The 13,255-nt window shown below is 39.5% G+C and overlaps 1 protein-coding gene across 4 annotated transcripts in view; it reads left to right on the top strand.

Moving 5' to 3' along the window:
• Positions 1–13,255, top strand: part of MID1 (midline 1) — a 336,706-nt gene that overhangs the window by 289,522 nt on the left and 33,929 nt on the right. For all 4 annotated transcript variants that reach the window (XM_036420484.2, XM_036420488.2, XM_036420483.2 and 1 more), the window contains exons 4-5: positions 4,773–4,880; positions 11,866–12,014. In XM_036420484.2, the coding sequence (XP_036276377.1) occupies positions 4,773–4,880; positions 11,866–12,014 (257 nt within the window). The remainder of the gene's footprint in view (positions 1–4,772; positions 4,881–11,865; positions 12,015–13,255) is intronic.

Below are 13,255 nucleotides of genomic sequence, written 5' to 3'. Positions count from 1 at the left end.
TGAGCTTTCTCAAAACATATTTGGCCCAACTAAGTAGATCTCAGTCCATATTGTTTTGTAAAACAAACCTATCCATTGTAAACATTGAATAGTCAGAATTTGGGTTAAGTTGAACCCATGTTGCAATGGCAACTGGGACAGTTTTCCTCCATAGAGTAACCCAAATCCCAGTGATTGGGAGAGTGAAATGGTTCCCAAACCAAATCATAGTTTATTAACAAAACTACTTATCAGTGCAGATAATACTACCTCAGATTTGTCCATGGTTTCATAATGTTAGTATTTTCTCTCATATTATTTCATGTATTTATCACAATAATCCCACGTGGTTGAAAGAGTAGATATTATTCACCTTATTTTATAAAATAGGAAACTTAGAAGTGAAGATACTCCTCTCCTAATATTATCATCTGAGTAGAGCTATCGATAGTATTCCACACATTTCATGGCACCTACTCTAGGATTACTAGTGGGGTTTCATCAGGTTTAGTAAAAACCAGAATATCTTTAAACAAAGAATATGTTAGCAACAACCTCAAAACCTGAGGACCTCACAATATAGTCAATTGATTTTTGACAGAAGTACTAAGACACTTCAGTAGAGAAAGGAACAGTCTTTTCAATAAACAGTGCTTAGACTCCTGGATATTCATAAGTAAAAGAATAAAATTGGACTCTAATTTGCATCACATATAAAACTTAACTCAAAATGAATCATAGATCTAAATGTAAGAGATAAACTTTAAGAGAACAAGCATAAATCTTCATGACCTTGGATTAGGTTTCTTATCTATGATACTAAAAGCACAAATGACAGCCCAGTTGGTGTGGCTCAATGGTTGAATGTCGACTCATGAACCAAGAGAGCACTGGTTCAATTCCCAGTCGGGGCACATGCCTGGGATGCAGGCTTGATCCGCAGTAAAGGGCATGCAGGAAGCTGCTGATCTATGATGTTTCTCTCTTATTGATGTATCTAACTCTCTTTCCCTCTCCCTTCCTCTCTCTAAAAATCACTTAGAAAACACATTTTAAAAAGCACAGGTGACAATAGAAAAATAGGTAAGATGAACTTAATCAAGATAAAAACTTTTGTGCTTCAAAGGTCACCACCAACAACAACAAAAAAAGTCAAACCACAGAATGGGAGAAAATATTTGCAAATCACATACTTAGTAAGGAACTTGATGAATATATAAAGAAATCATATAATTCAATAATTAGAAGACAAATAACCCAATTATAGAGCAAAGGATCTGATAGTCATATTTCCAAATCAGATGTACAAATGGCCAATAAACACATAAAAAGATACTCAACATTATTAACTATCAGGAAAAATGCAAGTCAAAACCACAATGAGATACCGCTCCATACTCACTAGTATAAATTTAAAAAGACAATAGCAAGTGTTGACAAGGATATAGAGAAATTGGAAGCCTCATATATTCTTGTTGGAATATAATATGATGCAGCCACGTTGGAAAAACAGTTTGGAAGTTTCTCAAGCTAAATATAGAGTTGACATGTGACCAGTAATCCCACTCCTATACTCAAGAAGAATATATACATACTAGAGGCCTGGTGCATGAAATTCATTCAAGAGTAGGCCTTCCTTCCCCCAGCTGCAAGTTCTGTTTCTCACTTATATAATTTTCCTTCCCGTTCTACCCTTCCTGCCCTCAAATACTTAGAATGATTGTGGACACACTAGAGCAGTGGTTGCCAACCTTTTGGACCTCACGGACCACCAGTTGGCAACTGCTGCACTAGATAGTATCTACTATGCTGTGCACTAGATAGCAGTTTCCCTCTGGCACCCAGAACCTGGGCTTCCCTCACAGCCCTGGCTTTGTCTGGAAGGATGTCTGGTCTAATTAGCATATTACACTTTTATTATTATAGATGTGCACAGAAAAATTTATACATGAATGTTCATAGCGATTGTATTTATAGTAACAACAAAAAAAAGAAAAATCCCAAAATTTACATAATAAAGAATGGATAGCCAAAATATGGTATAGCCCTAAAATGGAATATTATTTGACATCCTATATAATAAAGAGATAATATGCAAATTGACCATCACTCCAACACACAAGATGGCCACCTCCATGTGGACACAAGATGGCCTGCAAGGGAGGGAGGTGAGGGTGACCAGGCCTGCAGGGGAGGACAGTTAAGGGCAACCAGGCCAACAGGGAGGGCAGTAGGGGTGACTAGGCCTGCAGGGGAGGGAAGTTAGGGGGAATCGGTCCAGTAAGGGACCAGTTAGGAGTTGTACAGGCTGGCAGGGGAGTGGTTAGGGGTTGATCAGGCTGGCAGGCAGAAGCTATTAGGGGCAATCAAGCAGGCAGGCGCACATTGGGAGCCAGCAGTCCTGGATTGTGAGAGGGATGTCTGACTGCCTGTTTAGGCCCAATCTTGGGGCCTAAACAGGCAGTCGGACATCCTTCAAGGGGTACCAGATTGGAGAGAGAGCAGGCTGGGCTGAGGGACACACACACACACACACACACACACACACACACACACACGGGCCTCTAATAAAAAATGAAGAATTGGCACAAGCTACAACATAAAAGAATTTTGAAAACATGATGCTAAGTGAATAAGCCAGACATAAAACATCATGTATTATTTTATTCCATTTACATGAAATGTCCAGAACAGGCAAATCCATAAAGAGATAAAATGTAGATTAATGGTTCTGTAAGCCTGAAGGGAGATGGGTAGTGAGAATGTGGAGTTTTTGCTAATGGTTATGGGATTTCTTTTGGGAATGTTGAAAATGTTCTAAAACTCTATTGTGATGATGGTTGTACAACTCTGAATATATTAAAAACTACAAAACTATACACTTAATAAATCAATGAATTTTATGGTATGTGGAATATATGTCAATAAGGCGGTAAAAGAAAGTCAACATCCTATCCTCCTCCCCCTGCCAAAAAATCCTTAGGACATAATTTTGTGTCTACACAATCCTAGAAAACTAATAAATCTAATACCTGCATATTGAGTGTTTGCAGTATATCATGATAGCTACTTACTTAATTGCATTTTATCTTGTCTCTTCTTGGGAGATTATTTTCACTATCCATTCATTCAACAGATAGTTTTTTAATGTCTATTCTGTGCTAGATACGGCTCTGGGTGCTTGAAATAGATGCCTCATTTAATACAGATCCCTTCCCTTACCGAACTTGCATCCTATCCTATTCAATTTACCTTGCTCAAATACAACTTGGTTCTCAGGGCTCATTTTTACTTTTCAAGTGTAGGGTGATACTTCCCCGAAATTCTTGGCTATAGTCAGTTATTAATTTGAGTTTGAGGTCAAAAGGAAAGACTAGAAATTTCTTTGAGAATAGAGGAGTTTGAAGAGAACATAAAATGATGACAGAATAATAAGGAAGGGAAATTGAGCACAATGATTAACTTTTTTGAAATACTAGCCTGAGTTCCACTTTCTGTACTTGTCCATCAGTGCATTTTTAAATTTTTCTTCTTTTGCTATTAATCATTCACAAGCATATCTATGTGCTAATCTGACATAGGACACGGTCTGGTGGTTTGCTGTGAATGGGCAGTGACCATCATCTTCTCAATAAGAAGATGTCTTGAGTAGTCTCTCTACTGTGTCTTATAATGATCAGGAATAAAAGTCAAGGAATTCTCGCCTCTGGAAACAGGACATGATTTCTGTGAACAGACACCAATGGATTTATATCCTGAACTCCTGACCCTACTTCCAGTTTATCTCATTCATAGAGAATGAAATTACTTCAGTTAAATAAAGTATCCCAAATCAAAAGGGCTTAATGGCTGGGCCAGGTCTCCTTCTGAGACATGCTAGAGTAATCAATGCTATTGCCATTCTTTGTAACACTGCAGCTTCTCCTGCACTGTGTTAAAATCATAAAGTGCACGCATGCTATCTCCATTTCCCACAGCTGTGGTTTCTTGGTCTCGGTGAATAAGCATTTTGGAATTGTCATGAGATGGAGGAAATAGCATGTGCGGAGTATTTCCCAAGCCCAGTTGCCAAGAATGAGCTAATCCTAACCCTCCCTGCATACAATGAGTCTTCAAAGCTTCAAATACAAGCCATTCTATAAAGATCTACCTTTCCAGGGGAATGACATGCTTTCATTGTAGAAACTTGGTCTTTCAGAAGTGTAACAGAAGTTAAATTTAAAATTATGTCATAAGATTAATTAAAATATTTAGCTATCCTGGTTTTTAAAAAAAATGTATAGTGATTAAATACAAAGTTGATATCTGTGCTTAAGAGAAAAGTTAAATGAATGTGAATTAACCTTGCTACCTTGCTTTTGGGAAATTAGTCCAAAAGATATTGATAGTAATTTCTCTTCCATAAATTACTAATATTCATTTTTTAAACTTACTTTTGGTTGACAGACTAAAATTGTACTTTCATTCAAAATATAAAAGCAGGCATTGCAAATATATTTCAAGTGTCAATTTCTATCTAAGTGGTAGTAGCTATGTACATGTTGTATTAAGAGATTTTGAAGCTGAGTCTGGTTTAGGAGAAAGACTGCTATCATTGGATAATAATTTTTTCCAGGAATGCAAGATGAGGAGTGAACATGTAAGTCCTTATGTTTGCCTTCCCTGCACATTAGAAGAGTTAAAATTTAAATATCTTTTCAGCAATTACCAAAAACACACTAGTCTCCATTAAAAAGAGCATTTACTTAAAAACAAAGGCCAAATTAATGCTTGCCATTTTATCTATCCTGCAGGTCAATGCATCACGTCAAGAAGCCAAATTGATGGAGGAGTGTGATCTTCTTATTGAGATCATTCAGCAAAGAAGACAAATTATTGGAACCAAGATCAAAGAAGGGAAGGTATGATTTCTAGGGCAGAAGATTTCATATTTAATATCTGGAGAAAATATACTTCCATGCACTTAAGTAGCTTAAGAAATATAGAATATCTCCTTGTTCTATATTTTCTATAATCTCCTTGTTAGTCTTTAAGACCTAGTTCTAAGTCCCTCATTTGGTCATTCCTTTCTCCACCCCTTTCTTTGTATTACCATGGTCTCCTGTGTACACCCAACTATAGGAGGCAGCATGAAGCTCTGATATTATAGTCCCTGTTTCCCACCTCTCTTCTCTATGAGAAGGTGAGTTCCATAGAGGAAAAGTTCATTTCATAATTATTGCTATGTCCTAGCAATGAACACAGTATTAAATAAATATTTAAATGAATCAGACTTTATACTAGTACATATATAAAAACTAGAAGTTCTTTCTCATGTCCTCGAGGAAATTTAGGTATGTATAATTTCATGATGGCAAAATACCCCTTTGTGGATATGTTAGTAATACTTCTTTCTCATGTTTGTATATTTAGTTTTTTTGTGCTTTTTAATCTTTATTGCTTGCATATTTAAATTACGTATGGTTACACAGTAACCTATATTCAAAAAGCATTTTACACATTTATATAATTTATCACCACTTTCTTATTTATTCAAAATTCATTTGAAAACTGTTGATATCTTTAAAATCATCACTTTTTTTAAAATTACTTATAGTACTTATAGTATATTGAAATACTTATGATCCATTTTATTTTACCCATTTCTCTGCCACCCTCAAAAGACAATGTTGTAAATATTTAAGATAGAAACATTCATTCAAGACACAACAGATTCATGAATTTCTTTTATTATTGCTCAGAATACTTTAATAAAATGTGTATAATTAAATCAGATTAGCAAGTATTAAGTAGTACACAGAGATTACAATAGCCAATGTTATGTTCTGTTTTCTACAGAATTTTAAAGGTACTTCTAATATTATATAATGTTTAGATTACTTTTCCTATATAGATTGAAAAATACCTATCCAAATACATTGTAATGGTGATAGAAAAATTGAAGTCAAATCAAAGCAAATAGTTGCTGAAGCTGTAATAGGGAATTAACAAATTAACATGCAATTGTTCTCTGGCCAAAGACTGACTCAGATGTGTTGAGAAGCTACTTTCCCTCAACATACAAATTGTACAATTTAGAAGAGCACTGAGCGTCGGGCCAGAATCCTTACAAGATACATTTCCTCTTCCATCATCATGCACCACATGTCTGTGTCTCTTAATACCTGACTTCTTCCAGGTTCTCAGTCATGTGACTCCTGAAATGCAGCTGTAATTAATTATTCATCTGCATATGGAAGGCAATTTGTTGCCTTTACCTAGTCGTGTGCAGGGAGCAGCTCTCAATGCTCATATTCATTTCTTATTGCTGCTGTAACAGATTACCATAAACTTGATGGCTTAACACAACACAGATTTATTATCTGTTCTTCTAGAGATCAGAAGTTCAAAATCAGTCTCATTGGGCTCAAGTCAAGATTTTGGCAGTGCTTTTTCTTTCTGTAGGCTCTAGGGCAGAATCCATTTCTTGCTTTTCCTGCTTTGAGAGTCCATGAACATTCCTTGGCTCGTGGCTTCTTCATCATATCATTCTGACCTTTGCTTCCATCCTCAAATCTTTCTCTGACACTGCGTCTCCTGGTTCTTTTATAAGGACTCTTATAATTCCATTGGAATCACCCAGATAATCCGCTAATGTGATCAGAATATTGAGATTTGGTAAAGCTGGTACTGTGTTCAGGAAAGTTGATCATATTACTTTTTAAACTGAAAGTTACCACTTTTTAAAAAGTGCATATTTGCTCATGGACATTATCTCAGAAGGAAATATTAGAAAGCAAATGTTACCTGGAAGAGATCAGTGCCTGCTTCAGCTTTCTCTTGAGTTACTTGGCACATGATCAAGGACTAGTTGATCCCAAACCCCAGAATTCCCAGTGACTGAGTCCCTGGCCAGGGCATGTGGTGTCAGTTATGTTTTTTAAAAAAAAGAGCATGGGCTCCAACACCCTGGAACTCTGAGGTGCTGGGCAGAGAGGGTGAGCATGGATTTGGTACCCCGTGAGGACACCCAGGTGGTGGCTGGACAGTCTGAGGACACTGAATCTATTTATTTTTTTATTTTGACCTATGTGTACCTCTTCTATAATTTTCGTAACGCTGAGTACCCCTCATACTCATGAGAATGTAGAATTAGGTGCAGCTAAGCACGGTGCAGTGCATATCCCCACCAAACTCCGGTGCAATGCGTACCCCCACCAAACTCTTCCCATACCCCTGGGGGTACGCATACCACACTTTGGGAAACACTGGATTATGGTATCACATAATTGTCCTCATCCCCTCATTCCCATACCAAATCCCTCCCTACATATGCTCTCACCCCCCTGTGGTCCATGGCTACTGGCTAGGCCCATATGCATGCACACAAGTCCTTTGGTTGATCTCTTCCCCTTACCCTCACCCTCTCCTACTTTCCCTCTGATGAGGACACTGAATCTAGAGAAGGGACAATGGGGCCCTCTGACCAGCACTTGGAATTGGGTAGCCCGAGATAGAATGGGCGGAATCACGGAGACCATCGAGGTGAATTTTGTGTCCTTTGTGAGTGCCTCCGTCATCTCTGGTGCCAATCCCAAAGACATTAGACCCGCTGGGAACAAGCGCGCCACAAATCCTCGCACCGGAGAGGTTGCCAAGCTGGCGATGTCGTTGCCCATTAGTACATACTGGTCATTCCTGCTCTTAGAACATTGTGCATTCTTTGAAATAAATAGCTCAACGGCCTTTATACTTAGATGAGCTGTATGAGCCTTGAGCCGTGAGGCACCCTGGGAAAGAATTGTCTTATTTCTTCAGTAGTAGGGGATACATTTCATATCAACACATGAAAAGCTGATGGAAAATTCCAGATTAAGCAGAATATGCATTTTAGGTTTACACACCGATCTAAGATAGAAGGTCATGGCTAAAGAGCAAAAGGGTCCTTCTCTTCACTGCGTTTATGTACTCTAAATCTCCAAAATGTAAGATGATTAACTTGGACTGAATGCTCAGGCATTTCTGAAGCCTTACAGAAATGCTGTTTATGGACTTCATTGTCGGTTCAAATACTTGTGTCAATTGAGGATCAATTATTTGGCCATAGCAATATTGGAATAGGAATCCTACACACACATATAAGCATTTAAAATACATTTAAAGAAAAATAAAGGATTACTTTTAAAAGCATATTTAAGGTAATAATAAACAACCAATAAAATGACATAAATAGGTCTATGCTCCCACTAACAGGACATTCCAACAGAGTATTTCCATGATGAGTATGGAATGAATTCCAAAAATTTCACTGTGGCAGTCACACTGCCCCAAGGACAAAAGAATACTGCCAACTCGGAAAAGTTTCCTCTGCAGCAGTGATACATACATACAGAGAATCTTATGTATCAGTATCCAGTTATTTTTTTTTTAATTTCACCCTGGCCAGGGTGGTTCAGTTGGTTGGGTGTCATCCCATGCACCAAAAGGTTGCTGGTTCAATTCCCGGTCAGGGCACATGCCTGGGTTGCAGGTTCAATCCCCAGTAGAGGACATGCAGGAGGCAGCTGATCAATATTTCTCTCTCACATCAATGTCTCTCTCTCCCTCTTCTTTCTTCTCTCTCCAAAAACCAATAAAAATCTTTTTTTTTTTTTTACAAAATCACATTTCATTTTGTTAGATTTTTCAAATAATACATTAAAAAGTGTTTTATAATGAAGAAATTTGTAATTTGCTAAATGCTCAGTGTCTGATTCTGAAGTGCTGTACCATGTAGGATAGGGTTTCACAGAGTGTGGTGCAAATCATTGCCTCTTGACCAGAATCATTTAAGTCAGCAAACTTTTTTTGTAAAGGTTCAAGTCAGATTATAACTATTTTAGGCTTTGCCATATGGTCTCTGTTGCAACAGATCACCTCTGCCCAAAGTTGTAGTGTGAAGTCAGCCATAGATGATTCAGAAATGAATGAATGTGGCAGTGTGCCAATAAAAGTTTATTTATACAAATAGGGTTCTTGCTGGATATGCTCCACAGACCATAGTTTGTGAATACCCAACTTAGAGCAATGGTTTTCTCTTTCCTTTTTGAAACCTACAGTAAGGAATACATATGACATCAAATTCAGCACAGACACGCAATAACAAAAAAGGTTTTCTAAAACATAACTTTCCCTTTCTACCAGAAATGCACTCTGTTACTTTTTTTCTCCTCTCCTTTCCTCTCCTCTTCTATTTAGTTTTTTTAAAATGCTAGTCCTGAGCATACTAATTATTTATCACCTACAGTTCAAAAAGCATTCATTGCTTGTTAAAATGCTGATTCCTGCTGCTCTGCCAGTTACAGCTCCTTACCTAGGATATTGGAGAGTGACTGCAAACAACTCATTTTTCCTTTAAAGAAATCCCCAGCTGACTCTTGTGCACACTGGGTTTGAGAAGTTCCAATCTGGTTTATTGGATGGGATTGTATCCTGAACTAAAATTAAAATTATGCCAACAGCCGAAACCGGTTTGGCTCAGTGGTAGAGCATCGGTCTGCGGACTGAAAGGTCCCAGGTTCGATTCCGGTCAAGGGCATGTACATTGGTTGCGGGCACATCCCCAGTAGGGGGTGTGCAAGAGGCAGCTGGTCGATGTTTCTCTCTCATCGATGTTTCTAACTCTCTCTCCCTCTCCCTTCCTCTCTGTAAAAATTCAATAAAATATATATTTTTTTTAAATTATGCCAACAATTGTTTTCTGTAAAACATTCCCATATTTTCAAAGGAGGCTCTCATTTTGGCTTGCTTCAACTTATGCATGACTTAATGCTTCTTTTCTTTTCTACTATGTCACTTTTAATTTCCGGTATCTTACTGGAGAAAAGAAAAAAGAAAATGGAGTTCAAGCATTGTTACAAGTGTGAACTGTGTGGTCACTAATAGGCATGCCAAAAGGACAAGTGATTGACATGAAGTTATTCTAAGGGAATATTTTGACTTTATTTTTCTTTTGTTAGAATTGTATTAAACATCTTCAATTCTGCCATATAATTGAAAGCATTCTTTTTTTTCTTTTAAAAAAAATATATATTTTATTGATTTTTTTACAGAGAGGAAGAGAGAGGGATAGAGAGTTAGAAACATCGATGAGAGAGAATCATTGATCAGCTGCCTCTTGCACACCCCCACCGGGGATGTGCAGGCAACCAAGGTCCATGCCCTTGACCAGAATCGAACCTGGGACCTTTCAGTCCTCAGGCCGATGCTCTATCCACTTAGCTACACCGGTTTCGGCGAAAGCATTCTTTATGTTGTATAATTAAATATTCCATGTCCTTGCTTTATTCTAGGGACTTAAAGTCATTTTTCCTCCTTCTGCCATTTTCTTATGGACATGTTCTCATATCTTGAACTGGACTCTGCCTTGCTTAGCTTTACCTCTGTATATAATGATGTTAGAAGCTTGGTTATCCTTAGTGTAAAGTAAGTGTTCTTGCATTCAACTACTGAACACAGTTAATCTATTGCAGGTGGCCACTGTAATTATAATGAGTGAGGTCTTTGACCAGGTTTAAGATCACATATTGTTTGGCCCAAAGTTTTGACACTTCTTTCTTTAAATCTTTACTTTCAAGAACTTTTCTCACCCTGGCCTGAAATCATATGGCTTCTGCCTCTCAATTCAGCACTCATTTCCTCTGTTTTCTGTAGGATGACAGAGCTGGACTTGGACGTCCCTCTGAGGCCTCCAGCTCTGACATCTCCTTCCTTCCTTTTCTCCGATTAGACTTGCATGGGGATGATAATGATGACTTGGAGAAAGAAGGAATTTCTTGGAGTGAGCAGGAATCCTGGAGGGAGCCTGAGCCAGCCTTGTCTGGAAGACAGATGAACTGGACTCCTCCCTACCCTTTCACCCAGGGCTGTTTTCCATTCCGGAATGATCAGAAAGCCGGCCAAGACCTGTCCCAGGCCTGGTGGATGGGGGCACTAGGCACATAGCAATTCCAATTAGCGGGCTAATTTTATCTTGGCTTCTGGCCAGGGGGCTTCATCTCGCAGCGCATTTCAAACGCCAGAGCCAACGGTCAAGTGGGGTACCGTGGTCTTATCTTGGCCTGCCCCAGAGGTTACGGTCAATTACGTTTGAGGGTCCTTTTCAAGCAAGACGGAATCAGGGGCTGGAATGAAAGCTGGAACCAAGCATGCGTTTTTATCCCGACTGGGAAATGCTTATCAAAATAGTTCTTAGTTATCAAGTAAGCACAAAGTGCCTGGAAATGACGTTCCCAGCCAGGGGAAATGGCCCAGCTGTGCTGTTTTTGGCTTTCTCTCATCTGCTCAACAGGAAAAATATTAATCAATGGAAAAAATGCTCACTTTCTGTTAATTTAACACGTGAATTTTAGATAGTGTAGGGAACTAGGAATACTGAATGTTTTTATATCACAGTTTTCTAACATGGGTTACAAAGAACTTCTTACAAAACGGCTTTTCCTTAAGTCACTCGTTTGTGCCTACAGAGATGTTTTATTTTCTTGATGGTAAAGCTGAAAACTAAGACACAGTCCCACCATTCTCTGTGATCTTACAGTGATTGTGTATTGCAGTCAAGGGAAGAGGCCCAGTGACCCTCTGTAACTTACCACTGAGCAACACCGTTCCCCCCCCCCCCCATCAACGGGGAAGCAATTCGCAATTCAGTGTTTCTTCATAAAACAAACTAGCAACACTTCTCCAAGGAGATAAAGAATATCTAAGAGTAGAGTCCCATGCCAGATTGCCATATTTCCCTGAGCCCACTTTTTGAACTTGTATTGAAGGCTGACTTTCATACAACAAAATCCCCGCATGAGAAGGGTGCAACCTGATGCACTCTCACTACACGAGGACACGCATGTAACACTCTCCATGCTTCTGTTCAAGGTGATGAGGCTTCGCAAGCTGGCCCAGCAGATTGCAAACTGCAAGCAATGCATTGAGCGGTCGGCATCCCTCATCTCCCAAGCGGAACACTCCCTGAAGGAGAATGATCATGCGCGCTTCCTGCAGACTGCTAAGAACATCACTGAGCGGTGAGTGCGGGGGCTGCTGGGAAGCTAGCTGCTGAGCTTCTGTGTCTCGGGGGTGATTGGTTGGCCTTGCCCTTGCCTTGCTTTTGTTTCATTTTCAAGGCTGAGTACAAACAGAATAGACGCTTTGAGTTGCTTTGTTCGCACTGAAGATGCTTCCCTTTGACATGTCAGGGCTTTTCAGTGGCAGCCTGGAGTTCAGGGCCTTTGAAACAAGAGCCAACCAGTTAGAAAGAATCAAATCTGCCTGCTTTTGGAGGGGGGGGACTTACGATGGCACAGAAACAGCACGCACTGTGACTCTCAGACCTGATCTTATCATGCACTTGATAGTAAAGCATCAGGAAAGAGGCCAAAACATGAAAGGGAATCTTTTCTTCCATTTCAAGGCTCATCTACTGGAGAAAATGGGCCAGGTGTTGTTCTCTGTTCAGCCTGTTTTGTTTGTTTGAGAAGTTTCACCTCCTGAAAAGGTCAAGGCCAACTCACAAGGGAGAGAAAGGACCAAACTGTCAGCCTCATACCTTCCACTTGTAAAATGCACTTTATTCCAGGATAGGAAACATAAAAGTGACGTCATGCGAATGTTTAGTTGGGCAGTACATCTGGCGTGGTCAGTGCTCCACTGTGCGTGAACTTGATCAGCATAAACATCACTGACCTTCACGGAGGTCCACACCGATAGTAATCCCAGGGGAGCCAAAGAAAAGCATCTAACAGGCGTCTTCAAACTACGGCCCGCGGGCCACATGTGGCCCGCAGAGGAGTCTGATCCGGCCCGCCAGGTTTTTTGGGCAGTGAGCGCAGCCGAGGTGTTACAGTAGGAATTAGTAGTTCATATAGTCCGGCCCTCCAGCTCTCTGAGGGACCGTGATCTGGCCCCCACTTTAAAAAGTTTGAAGACGCCTGAATTCTAACACCACCTTAGTGACATCACCATAATCGATGCAGATGGCCTTGACTTTTCATTCTAATTCTCACACTCAACTGCCCCTTACACAAAACAATCAAATCCTATTGTTAGAAGACGCCAAACAACTCCTTCATGCTGATCTTTCTCCCCGAACAGGAGTCTGCAAACTTTTTCTCTAAAGGACCGGAGAGTCAATACTTTCACTATGCTGATTATAAGGTCTCAGCCACAACTACTTAATTCTGCCGCTGTAGCTCTACAACAGCCCATCTAGGTAAAATGGACATGAATGGATGTGGCTGTGGTCCAGTAAACCATTTAAAAAAAAAAA

Source organism: Pipistrellus kuhlii, unplaced genomic scaffold (assembly GCF_014108245.1).
Source record: "Pipistrellus kuhlii isolate mPipKuh1 unplaced genomic scaffold, mPipKuh1.p scaffold_m20_p_69, whole genome shotgun sequence".
In the NCBI taxonomy this organism is placed as follows: Eukaryota; Metazoa; Chordata; class Mammalia; order Chiroptera; family Vespertilionidae; genus Pipistrellus; species Pipistrellus kuhlii.
Note: the sequence above shows the minus strand (reverse complement) of the source record. Positions and strands in the feature narration are given on the sequence as shown.